At 48.0% G+C, this 22,558-nt stretch overlaps 1 protein-coding gene across 1 annotated transcript in view; it reads right to left on the minus strand.

Annotated features, from left to right (window-relative positions):
• The window catches only part of LOC120049164 (protein piccolo-like), a 72,729-nt gene that overhangs the window by 19,393 nt on the left and 30,778 nt on the right, over positions 1–22,558 (minus strand). Inside the window, exons 4-11 of the mRNA XM_038995392.1 lie at positions 17,503–20,857; positions 17,084–17,214; positions 12,636–16,815; positions 10,657–12,221; positions 5,582–7,706; positions 2,778–2,908; positions 2,488–2,584; positions 1,685–1,810 (exon numbers count right to left, since the gene is read on the minus strand). Coding sequence (XP_038851320.1) covers positions 1,685–1,810; positions 2,488–2,584; positions 2,778–2,908; positions 5,582–7,706; positions 10,657–12,221; positions 12,636–16,815; positions 17,084–17,214; positions 17,503–20,857 — 11,710 coding nt within the window. The remainder of the gene's footprint in view (positions 1–1,684; positions 1,811–2,487; positions 2,585–2,777; positions 2,909–5,581; positions 7,707–10,656; positions 12,222–12,635; positions 16,816–17,083; positions 17,215–17,502; positions 20,858–22,558) is intronic.

Below are 22,558 nucleotides of genomic sequence, written 5' to 3' on the forward strand. Positions count from 1 at the left end.
TGTCACAGCATTGATAAATACACACAGGTCCAGCCCAACATGTAGTTAAAGATCATTCTGAGACAGCTGACACAGAGGAAGAACAGCTGTTATTCAATTTTTTATTTTTTTATTTACCTAGGCAAGTCAGTTAAGAACAAATACGTATTTACAATTCAAGCCCATGATAAATCAGAGAGGGAGGGAGGGAGGGAGGGAGGGAGGGAGGGAGGGAGGGAGGGAAAGATGAAGAAAAATGGGGAGAGAGGGCACACACACACCGAATGCATGCACGCACACACAATAACACAGACACACACACAGTGTGACAGATGGATGGCCCTAGCTCCCACCAGGTGGCTCTGGGCTGTATCTCTTCCCTCTTCTCTTTACAGTCCTCCGACCCACCTCTCATACATCAGGCCCCAGACAGCCACCACAAAGGCAGGGGCCACAGCCGTGCTAATTCACAACCGTCCAGCATGGACCCTGTACAACCCCCAGACTGAGACAGAGAGAATGAGAGAGAGACCAGAGAGAGAGCGAGAGAGATACCAGAGAGACCAGAGAGAGAAAGAGAGCGAGAACGAGAGAGACCAGAGAGAGAGAGACCAGAGAGAGACCAGAGAGACAGAAAGAGAGAGCGAGATAGAGAAAGATACACAGCACCACTGCGCTTGGTCTCCCTCCAGTCAAATCAATAAGCCTCATGAAATTCATTTCTGTTAATAGGACATAGCCATCCATCTTCAGGTAGTGTTGTATTGACAACTGGCCAGGAGTGAGACTGTCTAGGGATAAATGGACAATGCTTTCTGCTTGTTGTGCCTAAGGCCGCTTAGTTTGGATTCAGATCTATACAACTCTGGGCCCTACCACTGACTTTTAGCACATTCCCAGAGAATGAATGAAATAATATGGGTAACCCCTGACCGAAGGTCAAGATGACAGGAGTAGAGTAACAGAAACTCTAATGTGAACATTGGTTGGAGTAATAGTTGCTAACTTACAAAAGCCATTCTGAAACTAACAATGCATTTCCAGCTTTGATTGAAGAAAACCTGTGATATCATTCAGAATTCTGAAAGCGCTTGGGTGAAATCTCTCAAACCTTTCGTTCTCTAAAGCCCCCCCCCCCCCCCCCCCCCCATGGACCATTGCCTGGAGGTGACAAAACAAAATGCAAATTAACTTCTATTTTTGTCATCTCCGTGTCGTTCCCCCTCAGTCCTCACATCTCACTCAAGTCAGATTCCTCTCAAACTATCTGGCAACAGTGAGCCACTGCTGCATTTATACACTAAAGATAGAGAATGACAGGAGAGAAAGGTAAACAGAGAGAGATATGGACGGATTTAAGGAAACAGACAGATGGAGAAAGACAGATAGAGCTACGATTCCTTCTTCTGATAAGAATCACTCATGTCCAGGCTTGGACTACTTGATTCTTGCAACTGATTGATTCTTAAAGGGCAAGTACATTTCACATATAGAAATGTCTCTCTCAAATGTTTTTTTGAGCAACATAAGCACTTGACTGATATTTTGCACCATTTCATATTCATTATGGCCACGCAGAAAATGAAAACAAGCATTTCTTATTGGATGAGTTCAGGTAGTCCCTTCCTGGTTCAGTCAGTTTGGTGCCTAATGAATACGACCCAGGAGTGCAGTATATATCCCAAGATTTGTGAACTTAACTTACCCTCTAGTATCTTCCCAGTCTGTTGGGCAACTCCTCCAGGTAAGACTTTAGCTACGTAGGCTCCGATGTCTCCGTTGGTCCCTGGAACCTCTTTACCTCCCACCACTCTGATACCCAATCCATTCCCTGGAAATTAAGAGGTAGAAACCCACAAATAAGTGAGAGGCATGAACACACACAACTATACACATGCACGTACAGTGGTCAGACACCCATTAAGAGTATACATGCACAGGAATATGTATCCAGTGTAGAATGTAGACACACACATTTATGTGCACGCACGCACGCACTCACACACACACACACACACACACACACACACACACACACACACACACACACACACACACACACACACACACACACACACACACACACACACACACACACACCACACACACACACACACACACATGCGCACACACACGCACACACGCAGACACACAGTCATTTAGAGATCAGTCATTTAAACTAAAGAGTAAATACACACTTATCACACTGACACAGTCATCCAAATCCCACAGACAAATGGTTCATTTTAGCACTTCTCCACATAAACAAGCACCTTCTTTGTGGCCTGCTAACTAATTGCAAAAAGCTAATCCGGTATGTCAATGATACGCCATTTTGAGCCAGGATGGATGACTGATGAAAGTGGACATGTGCCAAATCAACAGAGGAGCCACGAAATGTCTACCCCATTTTGGGTCAAGACAAACATTAAGACCTGTCACTGAGTTAAGACAGCTGTGTTTATGACATATTGTGTCCATGTGCAAGGTAAACTGTGTTTCCGTTACCTGACACGCTGCGGTCCTTGGGATCCCTCTGCAGTTTGACTCTGGTGTGAGGAAAGGGGTAGTAAACACCCTTCCCCTGAGAGACACATACAGGAAACTACATAAGTATTTTATAGGCTATTACACCGCAACAGATAGCTGCAGTTACTGATACAAATGCATGCTTGAAATTGTCTCCACAATTATGTAGTCATGAATATGTATGTAATTAGTTTGGGTTATTTCTGAAAGAATGAATAAACAGTAAAGCATTGTTTTAAAAGTCTGTGAGCATTTGGGCATTTCTCAACTTTATGACTTGTGCCGTGGGTGCGTGGGTGCGTGGGTGTCACCTGTCTCCTGTCCGGCCCTTGTCCGTTCTCTGGTCGTCCCTCGTGTGGTTTGTCAAACCAGTCCGTTTCCTCTCGCCGTAGGTGGTAGGCTTCAGAGACAAATAGGCCATGATCATTAACCCTGTCAGTCAGTCCCTTCTAAACTATCAGTGGGGACAAGCTTTCTGATTGGTTGGAAGAGGATTGCATGCTGGAGAGGGGACGGGCAGTTGAAACAGGAAGGAAGAGAAAGAGGCCTCCAAGAAAGGTAAAAATTTAATAATTTAGGGCATTTCAAGATATAAATGACAAGCAGCTAAATGATAATACTTTCCTGATGAAATATTTAACGCCAGGGGTAACTTTAACTCATCTTATCTTATGGTAGATGTAATTTATTGGCATTAATGTTTGGCATGTTTTTGGTGTCATGTTTTTCACACTATCATGCCAACCTGACCAATGCTCTTTTTAGTTAATATTGCACAGTATAGGTTTAGTCCGTTTTCTTTCCATAGTTTATAACAACTTGCACCAGTTACTGTACAGTATGTAACCATGGTAACAGTCTGACGTTTAAGCTGGTGTAGCTCACTTTTAGAGTGCTGGTAAATGTGAAAATAAATGTACGGTCCTGTATCTTTAGATCAGCATTGACAAACTGCAGGTTTGAATTTCCGATTGGTGTAAAGCAACCTCCCTGACTCATCAATAAGGAACAAACGGTACACAGAAGCCAGCTAACATCTACCAACATTGAGTCATATTGGAAATACATGTTGACGTCTGGAATGGTTAAGATGTTGGCGTATGGATGATTGACAGGTAGGGGGCAGGGGAGGAGAATGGAACTAATATGGTTAAGGTTCGGTTAAGGTTATGGTTAAGGTATTGTCTACATGTTGGCGTATGGATGATTGACAGGTAGGGGGCAGGGGCGGGGCAGGATAATGGAACACCCTAGAACTAATACTCTACCGTTTGGGATATTCTCATGTGATTGTCGGGGATCATCTCTGTTCAGTGCCAGCATGGAGTCACTTAGGGCTGTAACCAAGGGAAATTGATAAACATGGAGTTTTCTGCCTTATATGACATCATGTAGGTCAAAGGGTCAAGTTCTACACACTTATTAAGGGATAGGGTTTTAGGAACTAGGGGGTTTATTTCCTGTCATGACAAGACCTATTGGCACAGCCGTAGATTTTTTTGTTCATATGCATATGAAATCAAGTAAACAGTGTTATGAAGGGGATTGTTTTAAAATAGACATGGTTGTCAGCAGAATAGAGATGGAGACATAATAGAGAGAGAAAATAGTAACTGTAATGTAATGTAACTGTAATGCCTGCATTTTGTTGGAGCAGAATCAGGAAGAGCTTTGTTCATGCTACAATAAACATTATATTCCCCATGCAACATGTACAACAAAGGTATGACACCCATGCACGTATTCAGACAAACACAGGCAAATGAAATGTATTTATTATAGATTAACGGAACATGCATTAACATAACATGCATTGGAAAACCCTTAGAGATGGACATGCAAGAAAGTGAGAAAGAATCCTTCCCATATCATCTAGAAATGATCAAGTGTATATCATCCAAATAAGAAATACTGCACTGATGCAATGATAATACTGTATGTACCTAACTACCACAACAAAATACATTTAAACCTTCCAATAGATCTGTAATAGGCCTATCAAAGTCTAAATAGATAATGTATCATGTAACATAACGTGCTGTGTTCACACAGATACACATTCCTATGATGTATCATATTTTGTCCTCAATTGAACTACTGAATTTGAAATAAACATCAAATATCTGAAGGACAAAGCAATAAACACATTCCATAACATTTTGCTAGCCAGAGGCACTTTTTCAATTTATCACTTCAGAGAAAGCGAGGCTCTTTTCCCATTTCCCTGCACAATCTGACCTGAGCTTTCAAGTAGAGGGATTATTCTACTCCCAACACCTGGGCATTAGATAAACAAGCAAGTTGTGAAATACTACGGAAGTCCTCTAGGACTTAAAGTACAGAACCATATTTTCAAGTATGTCAGTTATAGAGCAGAAGTGACAACATTTAGCAAACTAAACTGCTGATCATTTTCAGAGAGAGAATGCTATTGGAGGAAGGATACCTTCTACATATCTAGAAGTGATAGAATATTCTAGAGTAACATACATAGAGATTAAATAGGAAAATATATATTATAGAATGATTCCAACACAGACACAATCACGTGCATTTAGAGACCAGAAGAGACCCAAATGAGGGATTAAAAACCAAAGGACATCAACATAGACAAATACAAAATACAGTAATTACATTCAGTAAAGTCAACTTGTCCCTTGTATTGAGACCAATACATCAAATCAAAGGAAGAGGGAATGAATACATTCAGAATAGACAATAGATGAAGAAACCAGTAAAGACACAGATAAGACATAAAGAAAGTCAAAAGTAATGGGTTGTGCAGGTGGGTGGTTCATTGGGTGGTTCATTGGGTGGTATATTGGGTGGTATATTGGGTGGTATATTGGATAGTATATTGGGTGGTATATTGGGTGGTATATTAGGTGGTATTTTGGGTGGTATATTGGGTGGTATATTGGGTGGTATATTGGGTGGTATATTGGGTGGTATATTAGGTGGTATTTTGGGTGGTATATTGGGTGGTATATTGGGTGGTATATTGGGTGCATATAAGCAGAGTCAGTTTGAAATTGGAAGAAAACAGTTCTGAACTGATGCCGTTGTTGTTTACCTTCGCCGTCCGACATAGTGCACTGGAGGTCGTCCATCAAGACGTAGCCCCGCCCCCTCGTTGGCTCGTCCCTCAGGTGCTGCTGCTGCTGGGAGTCCTGCAGGGAGAGGCACGAACCAAACTGGTCCCGTGAGTCGGCCGAGATGGGCGGCAGGGGCCCCGCCGACGCCCGCGCCATGCCCATAGGCTGGCCCACAGGACTCAACGGGCTCTCCTCCTCAGAGTTCTGTGCCACGATGGGGATGCGCCCCCGGCCGCCCTGCACGATGGGCAGGCTGGTGGGCTTGGCACGCCCTGATGGCATCTGGTAGCTGTCTGAGGCCGCCTCGCCGTCCCCCTTGAGCCTCAAAGAGGAACTGGATGGGTCCCGTTTGAGTGAGAGATCCAGGCCATAGACGGAGTTGGGCCTAGAAGAGGGCCGTGACCGGCTGCCACTGGGGTAGGAAGTCGAGTCCAAGGCCAGGCTCTGGCCGAAGTTGAGCGAGCCAGCCAGGTTGGCACCCAAAGTGGAGCCCAGGTACTTCTGCTGCTCTGCAATGTTCTTGCGTAGTCCAAAGGTGATCTCGTCCTGAAGGAGCCGGCTGGATCTGGGAGAGGCGCTAACGTTACTGGACCCTAAATAGCTGGTATAGTCTGTCTCCAGACTCCTGCTGTCTTGCATCGAGGAGTACTTGGAGACTTTGAGGTCGGTCAGCGGGGCTTTGTTCTTCTGGTACAGCATGGACGCTGGGAGCTGCTTGGCTGCCTGCTTCTCTAGGGTCAGCCGGCTGATGCTGTATTTCTCAGTCTTGGGGTAGTGTCTTTGGGAGTAACTCTGGGAGGAGGAGACACCCGAGCTGGGGGTGCCGTAGTAGTTGTGGGAGAGACCCGTCAGTGGGTCCAGGCTCTCTGTTCCCCCTGTGCTCCTCCGGAACTCCTGCTTCAGCTGCTGCTTGAGGAGCTTCAGCTCGTAGGGGTCGTCCATGGAGTCCTCATCGTCTGGGGTCTTTCCATACCCGGAGTGGAGCCTGGAGCTGGAGCCCAGGTAGTCGGTGGAGGTCAAGTCGGCTGCACTTCTTCGCAACAGCCTTTCTGCCTTAGCCAACTCCTTCTCGGCCTGGGCGTAGCTGGATGAAGCCAGACTCGTGGAGCTCTTGGCCAGCTCTGCCGCATCTTCTAGGAGGATGTAGCTTCGTGGACTGTGGTGGTGGTGCTCCACGTCTCCATAGAAGGAGTCGGCCGACACGTTGGACATGGGGCTGCCAGCCATACTGCCCCCCACCTCCAGGGCCCGGAGGTCCAAGTGGTTACCGTACTTGTCGTACCTGACCCCTCCCATGTAGGCAGAGGACACGGGGTCGGGCTGTCGGCTGATGACTTCGTACTTTGACGACGCGTCCAACTCTTGGATCAGGGCCGCCTGCCTGGCTGCCTTCTGCTGGAGAAGGAGCATCTGGTGGTAGCTCTGCTGCTGGGAGCTAGCCAGGGAGGGGACTGAGGAGTAGATGGACTGAGACTGGTAGGGCTGGGGGGACTGGTAGAGTGACTGCTGCTGGTACAGCGTCTGGCTCAGTGGGTACTGGTACTGGGAGTACGTGCCGTACTGGGCCTCGTGTGTGGTCTGTGGTGGCACAAAATCATCCAGCTCTGACTGGGGTGCCGTCCTGGGGCGCTCCAGCCCGTGACTTCCCATCTCTTCATCTTCTCCACTGCCACGGCCGCTCTGTGTCTCCCGGATATTGCTGACCTCACTGTCTGACATGTAGTCACGATCCTCGGCCACGCTCTGCAGGTAGGCCCGCTCCCTCTTCTCCCTCTCCTTGAGGAGGGCGTCTTTCCTGCGGTTGATGCCCATCTCCAGGTAGCGTAGCTTGGCGTCGATCTCCTTCTCTTCTTCGTCCAGCTCCGCCTGCTTGTGGCGGAGCTTGGACGACTCACGCTCCACCATGTCCAGCTCACGGTCAATATCCTGCAGGATCTTGGCCCTCGCCATGTTGGTGTTGCGGCACATGCGACGGCGGGCCGAGCCTGTGCTGTTGGCCGTCTGGCCGGCGGCTGTTGCCTCCTCCTCCGAGGGCGGGTTGGGGAGGGTCCTCTTCACCTTCTTGCCGGTGCCAGTTGGTGTGCTGCCCGACGAGCTTTTGCCCTGGCGGAGAAAACCAAAACAAACAAATAGTTATAAAAACGAGAATAAATTGCTTCTTTAATTATTTATACTCAAACGTCACATTGTGATTTCACACTGAATGGGTACAGCATCTGAATGATGACTTTCTCCAAACCTTTACTACATGGACTAAATTAACCGGAAAGAAGTGTTAAATCTTTCATGATTTCAATTATCTGATTAAATGAATGGATGACTAAAATAGAAGAGGATCTCTATCCCGGTGTCTCTGTGTCCTGATTACAATCAGGCACGGACAAGAATCTGGTGTCCTCAGAGTGAGGGAAAGCTTATTGAGAAACACAGCATATTGATTGTTGGTGAGTTTCACAGGAAGATACTGTATGTGCCCCTGGCCATAAATGTTACTTACTACCTTAAGAGCAGACTCAAAATATGTCATTTATTCACATTAAACCCCTATGGATCTGTGGCAAATCAATACTTTCCTACAAGCTCAGCTGTTTGTCCACCCCTTGTATGTACAGTATGAGGAGCTCTGTGGTGTATCACTCAGGCAGAAAACTGATTTATATACCCTGGGAGAGGGCCAGAGGAACAATGAGAGGCTTGATTAAGTATGTATAATGCTTGGCTGGTATACCATATACAGTGCCTTCGGAAAGTATTCAGACCTTCTCACTTTTTCCCCAAAAATTTTACGTTACAGCCTTATTCTGAAATGGATTAAATAAATTAAAATCCTCAGCAATCTACACAATATAGATATAAAACCTATATACAGTACCAGTCAAAAGTTTGGACACACCTACTCATTCAAGGGTTTTTCTTTATTTTTACTATTTTATACATTGTAGAATAGTAGTGAAAACATCAAAACTATGAAATAACACATATGGACTCATGGAGTAAACCAAAAAGTGTTAAACAAATCTAAATATATATTATATTTGAGATTCTTCAAAGTAGCCACCTTTTGCCTTGATGACAGCTTCCTAGAGCTGGTCGCCCGGCCAAACTGAGTAATCAGGGGAGAAGGGAGGTGACCAAGAACCCGATGGTCACTCTGACAGAGATCTAGAGTTCCTCTGTGGAGATGGGAGAACCTTCCAGAAGGTCAACCATCTCTGCAGCACTCCACCAATCAGGCCTTTATGGTAGAGTGGCCAGACGGAAGCCACTCCTCAGTAAAAGGCACATGGCAGTTTGCCAAAAGACACCTAAAGGCTCTGAGATCATGAGAAACAAGATTCTCTGATCTGATAAAACCAAGATTGAACTCTTTGGCCTGAATGCCAGGGTCACGCCTAGAGGAATCATGGCACCATCCATTCGGTGAAACATGGTGGTGGTAGCATCATGCTGTGGGGATGTTTTTCAGAGGCAGGGACTGGGAGACTAGTCAGGATCAAGGCAAAGATGAACAGAGAAAAGTTCAGAGAGATCCTTGATGAAAACCTGCTCCAGAGCGCTCAGGACCTCAGACTGGGGCATAGGTACACCTTCCAACAGGATAACAACCCTAAGCACACAGCCAAGACAACGCATGAGTGGCTTCGGGACAAGTCTCTGAATGTCCTTGAGTGGCCCAGCCAGAGCCCAGACTTCAACCCGATTGAACATCTCTGGAGAGACCTGAAAATAGCTGTGTAGTGACACTCCCCATCCAACCTGACAGAGTTTGAGAGGATCTGCAGAGAAGAATGGGAGAAACTACCCAAATACAGGTGTGCCAAGCTTGTAGCGTCATACCAAAGAGGACTTGAGGCTGTAATCGCTGCCAAAGGTGCTTCAACAAAGTCCTGAGTAAAGGGTCTGAATACTTATGTAAATGTGATATTTCCGTTTTTTATTGTAATACATTTTTATATATTTTTTAATCCATTTTAGAATAAGGCTGTTACGTAACAAAATTTGGAAAAAGTCAAGGGGTCTGAATACTTTCCAAAGGCACTGTCTCTGGATACCGCCCAACTCTAGTATTTATAACCTACTGTAAGTATATATCTTAACTTAATCATCTTTCATTACATTTTGACTATGTCTGCAACCGGTCCCATGGAAACAAGTTGAATGATTTTTTATATGAACACACTTCTATACCTGTGGTGTTTATGAAATCAAATGTTTTGTTTTAATACAACTAGTAGATACTAAACGAATAGCTGTAACCTTTGGACTAAGTCATTTGCAGTACCTCAAATATATCTTGATCTAGTTAGTCTGGTTGGAAAGAAAGAATGTGGGATATCTACCAAGGATGCTACCAGTCCCAAATCACATTGAAGAGGCACTGTGCAATGACTCAATGTATGAAATATGAAAAATGGAAAGTCTTCTAGAAAATTGCCTCCGGTCTTGCGGGCTTTGCCTTCAAACTAAAATGCCAATATAAATATATCAGCTTTAGTGCAGCAATGCCTTTGAAAGGGCATTCTATGAGAGGCTCATATGAATTTAGACAGCAAACTCACCGAATGAATAGCAAGCTGGGGGCTACATTAGATGTGTATGAGAGAAACGGAACTGCAATAAGACATCATTTTCAGGGCAATAATGGATTAAGTAGTGCTATGACAAGAAGTGCAACCTGTAAATACATCCAAATCTGGTTTCAAAACAGAACAGAAATGCATCCGAATCTGGTTTCAAAACAGAACAGAAATGCATCCAAATCTGGTTTCAAAACAGAACATTATCCTGGATTATGCTCTACTTTGTTTGTCAAATGTCACAGTATATCATACTTCAAAAAACTCTAACTCTAGTTGTCTTAATATAAAATGACAAAATAAACCCAATTATCTATAAATAATAATATGCAAGTGTTAGCGCCCTTTTCTAATGTTTCTCCTTGGGGTGAGAAAACTGACCTTTTATATAAAGCCTGCGTGCCTAAGGGAGAAACTCTATGCCCATTTGAATAGAACACATCACAATTGCAAACAATGATTAAACCAGAACTCACAGAGTAACCGTCGCCATACTGGAAACTGGATGATGCCCTCTCCTCTCCAGTGGGACTCATGGGCTTGGGGTCGGACATGGATCTCTGCATGGCCTTAGGTCCCTTGGGGCTGCCGATTGGAGAGACTTTGGTCGGATCAGTACTCCCTCTTATTCTCTGTGGGCTTGTATCACCCAGTGATTTCTCATAGGACACAAACTCAAGGGATTTGCTCGGGGATATGCAGGGGGATATGGGGGAGTAGAGAACATTGGGGGATTTGGGCGGGGCCTGAAGTGAGGAGGGGTCAGCTCTGAGGTGGCCAGACTGTTCTATCTCCAAGGGCGTGGGCCGTCTCTTGTCTTCCCAATGTGGACTTTCCGAGTCAGAGAGCTCCATCCTGGCGTCCATTCTTACATTACCTGCAGAGTCCGTCTGTATGGAGATCTCAGAGTGAGCTTGAATGGACATATCGGAAGTCTGTCCGCCTCTGTCCCCCCTTGACGTGCGAGGCCTGCTACGTCTGGCCCGAGCAGGCTCCCACTCCTCCTGGTCCTCATCGTCCGTCTGCACGCAGCTGTCTACGCTCTTCTTGGCCGTGCTTCTCTTCTTCCTCCCCGCCGTGTAGGCTTTATCGACAACACTGTCCTCGTCGTCCGTCTGGCACCCACTATCCATGATTTTCCGGGCCAGCTCGGTGCCGTCCGGCCCCAGGACGACTGCCTCCTGCTGGCCATGCCCCAGCAACACCTCCCCCGGGTACATCTTCCGGAACTTCTGCTCCTCCAGTTGTGCTCGGAGCTGCTCCTGGAGCCTCTGAATCTGCTCTAGCTGCTGCTGCTGCTGGGCATAGGTTTCCTTTTGCATCATGAGGTGGGCCTGGCGCTCATCCTCCTGCTGGCACAGGATGGCCTGCTTCATGGACTGCAGCTCCTCCAGCTCCTTCTGCACCAGCATCTGTTCCTGCTCGCGGAAGCGCTGGATCTCCTGACGCTCCCACTCCAGTTCTTCAGCCAACCGCTGCTGTTTGAACTTCTCCATCTCCAGAATCTCACGCTGCATCTGGTACTGGCCCTCCCCTGGCACACAGGGCGAGGACAGGGCCTCCAGCGAGGCGGCGATAGCCTCCAGGGACGCGTCCGTGTACGAGTCCAGCCTTTCCAGGGCCAGGGTGACCGTTTTGGTGGTGAGGGCCGCGGAGGTGGATATGCCATCTTTAGCGAGCTCCAGGTTGAGGGGGACGTCCCCTTGATCGTCTGCAGAGGTGGAGGAGATGAAGCTGTGGGACCGAGTCATGGGCTGGTTCTGGAGAGTGGACAGGGATGGCATGGTGTCGCTGGTGTGCATGCCCGCTGACAGGGAGTTGTAAGTGGTGCTGAATATGGACCCAGGTTGTGTGGTGATGGCGTAGGTGGATGGGATTGGTACTGAGACTGAAGAGTACACCACCCCATTGGAGGATCTCAGGACACTGCTCGTGCCAAAGTGTGTCCCAACAGCTCCTTTGACTCTGGCTTGGGAATATGGGGGGATTATCATTCCTGAATATAACCCTGAGCCTTTGGTGGAGAAGTCCAAAGCTACACCTGTTGGGGAAAATAAATCTATTAAGTCCACAAAAACAGGTAGCCTTAGTGGTGAAACATCAGACAGAAAGCCATGCTCCATCGAAAGCAATGCTCCATCGAAAGCCATGCTCCATCCAAATAAATAAAAAAGCAACAACAAAAATGGAAAAACCTCCAGTCTTGCCAGATCATGGATGATGTAAAGTCAAAGCAAACAGCATGCAAGCAAATGCATCGGTGTACCAAAAAAAATGATCATAAAGGTAGAACGAAAAAATAAGGTAAAATGTCCATGCAAACAACTCATGAAAAAACAAAAAGAAGTGAACGAAACAACAAAATACACTAAAATGCCACAGGATCAGCCATGAATAAGCAGAGGCATCTCAAAGTGACATTTCAGCGAGAGGTCGGCGATGTCACTGCACAAACCTGCATCAGATGTCTTGGAGGATGTCAGGTCTACTGCACCCTCTGTGGTGCCATGGAAATTGTAACTGTTCTTGCTCTTATAGAGGAACAGCCCAGCCTCAGCCAGATTGGTGTCGGACATGGAGGGTTTGATGCCACCGAAGCCCCTCATGTTGTAGGGTGAGCGGTCGTATTGGTAGTGGTCGTCTCGGTAGCCGAAGCGGTCTTCGGGCAATGGAGTAGTGGGCTGCTGGGTGGTGCAGCTACCTGTAAATGGCAGCTTGTAGACAACATCACAGCAGATGGCTCTTCTCCCAGCCGTCAGGTCCACGGGCTTCCCATCCTCCTCTGTGATCACAGCCATGACCACTTCTGCGGAGGAAGCGTCGACCGAAACCACGGTGTTGAAGGGTTTGGCTGTGCTAAGGTCCACCGCACCCGCTACTGTCGGCATCCCGCTGCTCAGACCATTAGCCACACACCCTGGTGCAGGGGTAGGGGCGATAGTGACAGGTGTCTGGAATGTCCCTAAGCCTGTGCCAGGTCCTACAGAAAGGTTCATCGGGATCTCAGCATTGTTGCTGGTTGTGGGCTGTGCATCAATGGGCCGATAGATGATCTGACAAACAGGCTCGAAGGCTTTGTTTGTGGTTGTAAGCTGAAGGGGCAGAGAAGGGACTTGGGATATGTTGGTATTTTCGTAGCTTTGTATGGTGGCAGCACATGTAACTATGGTGATGCTGTCAGTCACTATGGAAACACTGGTCGACTCAGTGCTGAGATTCACCACTAGGGACTGCACTGCGCTTGTCTGACGACCGTTGATGTCTGTGGCCAAGGACTGACGTCTAACATCTGACGAAGACAGATCCACCACTTTCATGGCCGATGCTGAATTCACCTTCATGGTACGAAGGTCTACTACCTCCCCTGGCTGGTAGCCCTGTGGACTCTGTGTCTGTTGTGGTTTAGGTTTCTCCAGTGAGATTGGAACACCGTTCGCTCTTGGGGCTGGAGGTGGGGGCGGCGACCTTTCGTGTCGGACAGACACCATGGTTCTTTGAACTTCTGTCGTCACAAACTGAGTGACCTGCCCTAACCTGACCTCTGGGGGTGGAGCGGATGCTGAAATAGCCTCAATGACATGACAGGAGCTTGACACAACTTTCTCTGGTCCACATATCTCTTGACTTTCCATGGACTCAGTGATGCGAGTGAATGCCAGGGGCACCCTATTTGTGTGTGGTGGAGGTGGCTGTGGTTGTTTCTGGGGTTGAGGTTGTGGTTGATACTGTGTTTGAGGTTGAGGTGGAGGTTGGGCATGTCTTGAGGGAGATGCTGGACCTGGACTGGATGGGGCCTGGGTGGTGATCCCTTCCACTGGAGAGCTGGGCTGGGATGGCAGAGTTATAACCACATAAGTTTCGTGTCGATTGCCATATCGCGGAGAAGTGGGGGATGGGTGACCCGAGGAGTGACCCGAGGAATGACCTGAGAAGTGACCTGGCCTGCTTTCAGCTGAGGGGCTCAGATTCAGGGCTATATCAGCATGGCCTGTGTGGAGGGCAGTGGGTCTTGGATATTGGATGTGGGCAGGAGAGCCAGGCTGAGAGACAGGTTTTGGAGCAAGGGGTGGTTTAACATTTTCTCCTGGCCTGTGGCTGTACCCCATTCCAGCAGGGATGGCTGGCTTTGGAGGAACCGGTGGGGGGACATGAGGCTGTCTTACCGGCGACCCTTGGGCTGTTGTCATGGCAACATGTTCTGACCTGATTATAGCCTGAGATGGAAGCGGTATAGGGGGTTTCCTGGGGTAAACCGATGGCTTTGGCATGGTGGGAGGGGGCAGTGGAGGGGGTTCAGGAATGTCTGCTTTTTCCTGAGACAGAGCCCTGTGCAGGATGGCTGGTTTGGGGGGCACTGGTGGGGTGGTTGACACTACACTGTGGACAGTGGGGGTGTACTGAGGGACGGTGGGTAAGGGCGATACACTGGCAACAGCAGGGGCTGAGGACTTCATACTAGACAAGTCCATGACATCCTGTTGGGTTATGTCCAGAGGCTGGTCAGTCTGGGAAGATTCAATGTGGGTCTGTGGTTGGTCTGAAGTTGTTGATGAGGGGACCTTGCAAGCAACTGATTTGGACTCAGTTTCTGCAGCAGCTGTTAAGGGTGCCTGATCAGCTTTAGGATTGTCTGATGAAGTCTTTGGCTTATCTTGACTTTTGGTCTCAGTGGCCTCTTCATCAGCGTCCTCCTCCCCTGAGGAGCACTGTGTAACCCTCAGGTCTGGTATGGGACGCAGAGCCCTTCTGGATTCAGTACCTTCAAACTCACCACCAGGGGCCGCCCCAGATATATCAGGACCCTGCTGTGTCGGGCTAGTCCCAGGAGTCAGAACTTTCTTCATGAGTTCCTCATACGCAGCCTCAGCATCGAGCAGTGGTTTCCCATCCTTGCCTATAGTAACTGTAACACTCCTGGAGCTGGTTGGCTCAGTGGGTTGCAATACAATCTCTGGTGTTGGTCTATCTGACACGGACTGTGCTTTTTTCAGTTCCTGCTCCAGCTGCATGAATTCTTTCTTCTTCTCCATCATGTCTTCGTAAACCTCATCTGGAGATCTCAGTATTTTGGGCTGAGCTGGCACTGAGATTTTCTCAGGCTCCTGCTGCTGGACTTTCTTTCCATTTCCATCAACAAGGGACTCAAAGGCATAATCTTCTATCAGCATCCCGCCATAGAGGGACTCTTTCCCCAGAGGGGTGTCCACCTTTTCCTTTGTGGGTGTTTTAGCCTTTAGCATTATCTCTTCGTAGGCTTCGTCTGCAGTTTTCAGGGCTCGTTTTTCAGGGCTTTTATTAGCACCTTGATCAGCTGTTGGAGAGTAGAGAGAAACAGATGTAGGAAGTTGGTATACTTTCTGTACTGCTGCAATCTTTGCAGCATTGATCTCAACTCCCTCTGGTTCTGACTCGATGCTGGGAGAGAAATCGGATAAGGATGATCGCCTGAACTCCTCCATCTCTGCCTCTTGCCTCAGCTCTTCTGTCGGGGAGGCATCTTCAATGGGAGAGAGGTTGCTGGGCGGCGTTTTGGGACGCTCACGCCTCCTCTGAGCTCGGATCTCCTCTTTGTCCTTCTTCGACTTCTTCCCAGAGCCTTTCTGCTTCTCCTGTTCTCTTAGTAGCTCCTCCTCCTCTCGTAACTCCTCTTCCTCAGAAGAGTCTTCGATGGTGGGTAGACCTTGGCCTTGTTGTCTATGCTTCGCTTTCCTGTGCTGTTTCCCCTCGCCACTGTGCATGCGGCTGGGACTACTGCTGTCACTGTCCTCATCCAAAGAGGACAGGGATGTAGGCGATGTACCAGGGGTGAAGCTGGATGCGTGCAGGCTGGAGGACCCATCGCCCCTGGAGCGATCATCAGGGGAGTTGGTGAGGCTTTCCATCTCAAGCTCTCCATCATCTGACGTACCCGGTATGCGCACAGGGTTGGTAGTCGTGTTGAGCTCGATGGTTCTGAATTGGCGTACCGCCACAACTCTATCTGCCGAAGGCTGTTCCCCTTCCTGAGAGTCTGAGACTTTGGGTTCCGATCCCTCTTTCCATGCCTTGTCAGGTTTATCCAGTGAGATTTTCCGCTCATCTTCGTCCTCAGGGCTGATGGTGTTCTTCTTGAGGAGCCGCCTGCCTTTTGCCATTGCGCTTCTCTCCTTCCCCTCCCCTTTCTCCTGCTCCAATCGTTTCCTCTCATGATCTCGGATCTTTTGCCGGATGAGGTTTTCTTCGTCGGACGGCGAAGCATCCTCATTCTCACTCATCTCCATGATCTGTTTACGAATTAAGTCTTCGTCATCCCCTGACACGGGACTATCTTTCCCTAAGCTCTCACTGCTGTCCTCCAACGAGTCACCCCTGATGTCTGTCGGCACCAGCAGCTTTTTCTTTGCTGAGGCGTCCTTCTTCTCTGAGAGTTCTGGGTCATCCTCTGTGCTGGGAGATTCAGGTGAGAGGGGTAGCACCACAAGTTTGCGTCTGGTCTTGAGTGAGTCGGTCAGTTTGTCTGAATTGTCCTTTGGTTGTGTAGCCTGGGCCTCTAGTATGGGAAGGACAGTGCTCTCCAGCTTGGCAAGATCTGAGGGGCTGGTGGGACTGATATCCTTGGCGACTGTGTTTTTTTCTCCAGGGTCTTTCAGCGTTGCCTGTAAATTAAAATAATAAAACACAATTATTGTATAATAAATATGTAGATGATAATCATCCATAATTGATCATGAACATTACATATTATTTGGAACATTTAAAATGGACATATGAAGATGTATAAAGGGTGGATAGCTTTTTTTTTACAACTAATGTCTTTAGATTATTTTGCATAACTAAAAGGGTGTAGAAACATTTGTGAAAAGAGCCCTTCTGACTTGAATCATCTAATTCTCAGCCACTACTGTTGCTACATACTACAGTCACCTCTCCAACTGCATCCAGTTCAGCCTCTATTATCCCTTGAATTTCAGGCATTGACTTCACTTCATTCAGGGGTTTGTCTTCGTCCTGTTCACCAACTACAGGGACTAGGGTGTCAGGTTCTACTACAGGGGCTGGGGCAATAGACACATTTTCAGATAGAGTTTCAGATGTTTTAGTCTGCTCTGGTGTTGTTTTGTCTTCTACGCCTCCCTCTCTGTCACTCACAGCTATCACCTCTGATACTGAAATAGGTTCCTGCTTTTCACTAACTACAGGTGGTGACACAACCACTTTCTCTTTCTCTGGCTGAATGCTCTCAGACACAGAGTCTGTCTTTGGAGTTTGCTCGGATTCATCTTTGGATAATTCTTTCTCTTGCACTGCTTTCTCATCACACACAGTAGGACTTGGCTCCCTACTCTCAGCTATAGACACCTCTTGTTTATTTTCAGCTATGCTGCCAGCTTCTTTCCCTTCCTGTGTGGGTTTCTCCTCAGAAACGTTCTCAGGGGCTTGTGGCTCACTAGCAGCAGATGATAGTGACGCTGCCTCTATAGCTCGTTCTAAATGCTCTGCTTTGACCTTTTCTTGCTCTTTAGCTTCAGAAACAGGGGGAGTAGACATATCCTGGGCTTTTTCAGCCTTATTATCTGCTGTTGGCTCTGGTTCAACCTTTGTATCCACAGATGTCAGATTTTCGTCTTTCTGACCTACACGTTCTGCTCCAGCCTCAGTTTCAGTTTCATCTGTCTTTTTTTCTACTACTGGTGCTGGAGCTTCTACAGCCTCCTGAGGTGGGATCTGATCAACTTTAGCTGATTGTGGTTCAGGTTCTGGGAGCTGTTCAGGGACTTTTTTCTCAAAAGGGGATGGTGAAACTGACTTGTCGGCTTTGACTTCTGGGCTGGGTTCAACCCCTGTTTCTGACTCTGTCCTTTCGTAATCTCTCTCAGGGCTAACGTTTTCTGGTTCAGCAGCAGGAGGTGCAGGAGAAGCCTCTGGTACTTTCTTTACTACTGCCTCACTTTCTACAGGCTTCTCCTCAACTTGGGCTGGCGGAATTGGCTCTGCCTCCTTCTCTACAGGCTTCTCCTCAAGTTGGGCTGGCGGAATTGGCTCTGCCTCCTTCTCTACAGGCTTCTCCTCAACTTGGGCTGGCGGAATTGGCTCTGCCTCCTTCTCTACAGGCTTCTCCTCAACTTGGGCTGGCGGTATTGGCTCTGCCTCCTTCTCTACAGGCTTCTCCTCAACTTGGGCTGGCGGAATTGGCTCTGCCTCCTCTACAGGCTTCTCCTCAACTTGGGCTGGCGGTATTGGCTCTGCCTCCTTCTCTACAGGCTTCTCCTCAACTTGGGCTGGCGGTATTGGCTCTGCCTCCTTCTCTACAGGCTTCTCCTCAACTTTGGCTGACGGTATTGGCTCTGCCTCCTTCTCTACAGGCTTCTCCTCAACTTGGGCTGGCGGAATTGGCTCTGCCTCCTCTACAGGCTTCTCCTCAACTTGGGCTGGCTGAATTGGCTCTGCCTCCTTCTCTACAGGCTTCTTCTCAACTTGGGCTGGCTGAATTGGCTCTGCCTCCTTCTCTACAGGCTTCTCCTCAACTTGGGCTGGCTGAATTGGCTCTGCCTCCTTCTCTACAGGCTTCTCCTCAACTTGGGCTGGCGGAATTGGCTCTGCCTCCTCTACAGGCTTCTCCTCAACTTGGGCTGGCTGAATTGGCTCTGCCTCCTTCTCTACAGGCTTCTCCTCAACTTGGGCTGGCTGAATTGGCTCTGCCTCCTTCTCTACAGGCTTCTCCTCGACTTGGGCTGGCGGAATTGGCTCTGCCTCCTTCTCTACAGGCTTCTTCTCAACTTGGGCTGGCTGAATTGGCTCTGCCTCCTTCTCTACAGGCTTCTCCTCAACTTGGGCTGGCTGAATTGGCTCTGCCTCCTTCTCTACAGGCTTCTCCTCAACTTGGGCTGGCGGAATTGGCTCTGCCTCCTTCTCCACAGGCTTCTCCTCAACTTTATCAGTAATTAGAGGAGGAGATGGGGCTACAGACTCAACTGCCTCAGTTTGTGGAACGGTCTCTACCTCTTTAGGCTGTTCATTCTCAGCAACTACAGGGGGAGTTTCTTCTACCGCAGGTGGCACCTCCTCTTTTTGTGAAGGCACAGGCTCTAGCTCTGCTGGTTTGGGAGATGCACAATCCTCTACCGGCTCATTAGGAGCTTCGGGAGCTGAGGCCGAATTCTCTACAACCTTAACTGGTGGCATCTTAGTCTCCACAGCCGTCTCCACAGCTGAACTCTCTGCTACTGGACCTGTATGTACTGAAGACACCTCAGTTGGAGGCTGTTCAACAGTAGTTGCTTGAGGCTCTGGCTCTTTAGGTTTCTCCTGCTGCTCGGTGACTGCAGGAGTTGTAGGAGCTGTCTCCTCAGCTTTAGGTGGCTGGCTAGGTTCTTCCTCAATCACCACTGCTTTCCCTTCCTCCTCAGTGACTACAGGAGCTGGCGGTACAGGCTCTGGTGATTGGTCAGGTTGGACAGTAGTTTCCTGTGTGACCGTTTCAGGTGTTGGAATCACCTCTGGCTCTACCGGCTTAGCTTCCTCTTCAAGAACCTTCTCTAGGATGGGCTCCTCTTTCTCACTACCTGCAGAGGGAGCCGGTGAGATCTCCTCTGCTGTAGACTCACTCTGCACTGTATCTGGGCTTGGAGTTGGCTCGGGTGCTGCCTCAACAGGCTTTTCTGACTCATTCTCTACAGGGGGAGCAATGACAGGCTCCTCTACAACTGCAGGCTGGAAATCTGATTCTGCCTGAGTAGTGTCGGGTGGTGACTGTTCTTCTGTAACTTTCTCTGGCATACTCTCTGGATGATCCACTGCCGGGGCCTCAACAGCACTCTCCGCTACACTCTCTGGCACAGGCTCATCCAGCATAGTCTCAGATATAGCTTCCATCGCTTCAGCCTGCTCTGGGTCTTTCTCCACTGCCGGGGTCTCGACAGTACTCTCCACTACACTCTCTGGCACAGGCTCATCCAGCATTGTCTCAGATATAGCTTCCATCGCTTCAGCCTGCTCTGGGTCTTTCTCCACTGCCGGGGTCTCGACAGTACTCTCCACTACACTCTCTGGCACAGGCTCATCCAGCATTGTCTCAGATATAGCTTCCATCGCTTCAGCCTGCTCTGGGTCTTTCTCCACTGCCGGGGTCTCGACAGTACTCTCCACTACACTCTCTGGCACAGGCTCATCCAGCATAGTCTCAGATATAGCTTCCATCGCTTCAGCCTGCTCTGGGTCTTTCTCCACTGCCGGGGCCTCGACAGTACTCTCCACTACACTCTCTGGCACAGGCTCATCCAGTATAGTCTCAGATATAGCTTCCATCGTTTCAGCCTGCTCTGGTTCTTTCTCCTCTGGGACACTATCAGGGGGAGGGGTGGCATGCTCAGGTGGGATGGGTGTGGTGTCTGTGTTTGCAGACGCAGAGTCTGGTGTTTGGGGCGGGGTGCGTTCTGCTACTACCTTGGACATGGGAAGCGGCTGGGTGTCTTCCTTTGCTGCTGCTGCTGCCTCTGCCTGAGTGACTGAGAGGCTTCTTGCTAATGGAGAGGCAGCAGCAGCAGCAGCTGGGGAGGCAGGGACATTGGCAGGGGAAGCAGGAGGGGTAGGGGTAGGTGTGGGTAGTTGCTTCTTCACAGGAGATGGTGGAGGGGGCATATCGCCCAGCTGGCCAGAGAGAGCTCTTTGGGTCTGGCAGTTGAGACATAACCATTCTTTCTGTAAGACAGAAAAACAAAGAAAATGTTAGTTGGTGTTGACCTTGTAAAAATGCTCACTCACTCTAATACATAGTTGTCGTAGTGGATGATTAAAATGTTGACTTTAAATATTAAATATGTTTTATGATCATTATTAGAAAACTGGACGCACGGTTTCGTAACACTTGGGCTATGCGTAGACACAGGGCCATTGTAGCCTATTCTATTTCAGGCAAGCTTTTTACATTTATTGTAACTTCACAGATAGTCGTTTCATAATGCATGGTAATGGCACAGAGGTTTACCAATGCATGTCAGAATGACTCAGGCAGCGGGTGCAGACATTCCACAGCAGAGCCAGGGTGGAGGCTGTGTGTGTTTGTGTGTGTCTAGCTGACCCATCTACACCAAACTATTTTATACAGTGCATCCATCAGGATGAACACATATTAGGCCCTATGACTTAATGACACAAGACCATAACCCCAGACCACTGCGCCCCTTAGTCCCATGTCCTAAATTCAGCATGATGTACATTATTTTAGGGATGAGCAACTGTTGGCCCGCGACCCCCCTTTTAAAGGCCCTGACATCAATTTCCACAAAAATATTAGAATTATTTTTTTAATTGTACTTTTATTTAACTAGGCAAGTCAGTTAAGAACAAATTCTTATTTACAATGACTGCCTACCGGGGAACAGTGGGTTTAACTGCCTTGTTCAGGTGCAGAATGGCAGATTTTTACCTTGTCTGCTCGGGATTCGATCCAGCAACCTTTCGCTTACTTGCCCAACGCTTTAATCACTCGTCTACCTGCCGCCCCATAGTACAACAAACATTTGGAACTAATTTGGGGTCTCAATTTACTTTTGCAAGCTAGAATAGTGGAATACACAATATGCTGTTTCGAAATGTGGTTGTGCACCAGCAGTTTTGCTGTTGTTATGTCAGTCACTGATAGTCAATCAATTAGCCCACGTAATCAAAACATTTTAAGATTGCTAAGTTAGTTTAGCGGCCAGCTATCTAAACTTGTTATTGTGGTTGAATGATCGGTTGGGGGCCCCCATTGATTTTGTTTTTCAGTCTCACTCAGATATCATATTAAAAACAGCAAATCTTTCTTTCCGCCCCATGGCAAAATTTGTATAATTGCATGAAATTAGTTATAAAATTGCTAAATGTTCTCTACACCCCATGGCAAAATGTGTAGAATTGCACAACATTTACTCTAAAATGTAAAAAATGTCTCTCTGCTGGGTTCTGATTTTTTTGTAGCCCCCACCCCATCAAAGTTGCCCATCCCTGATCTATGTTTTACATTCCAACCGCAAGCGAGGCTAGCTCACACCACAGGTCAGTGGAACACTAATGTTTCTGACAAGGACCTTACGGTGGGATGAACTGAAACATCTTATTTCAGACCAATTCAATCTGTCAGTAAACCCAGCTCAAAGGCAGCCAATTAAAAGTGTGCATTCAGTAAACGGTTTATCCTGCGTAGTGCGATGACTTTGGCATTGTTTATTCTTCCCATCCCCCGCTTGGGACCGAACCAGCCCTCTATCTCTGAAAATAACCATAGTGCATCAGCAAGAAAGACAACAAACCGCCACGAGTACAGCTGTTCAAATCCTTCGTCTCGGAGGACCTCTAATTCTGTCTTGTCATGGTTATCTGACTCAAGTCGACAATCACAGCACTAAAGAAGAAGTCATT

This window comes from Salvelinus namaycush, chromosome 6, assembly GCF_016432855.1.
Source record: "Salvelinus namaycush isolate Seneca chromosome 6, SaNama_1.0, whole genome shotgun sequence".
NCBI lineage: Eukaryota > Metazoa > Chordata > Actinopteri > Salmoniformes > Salmonidae > Salvelinus > Salvelinus namaycush.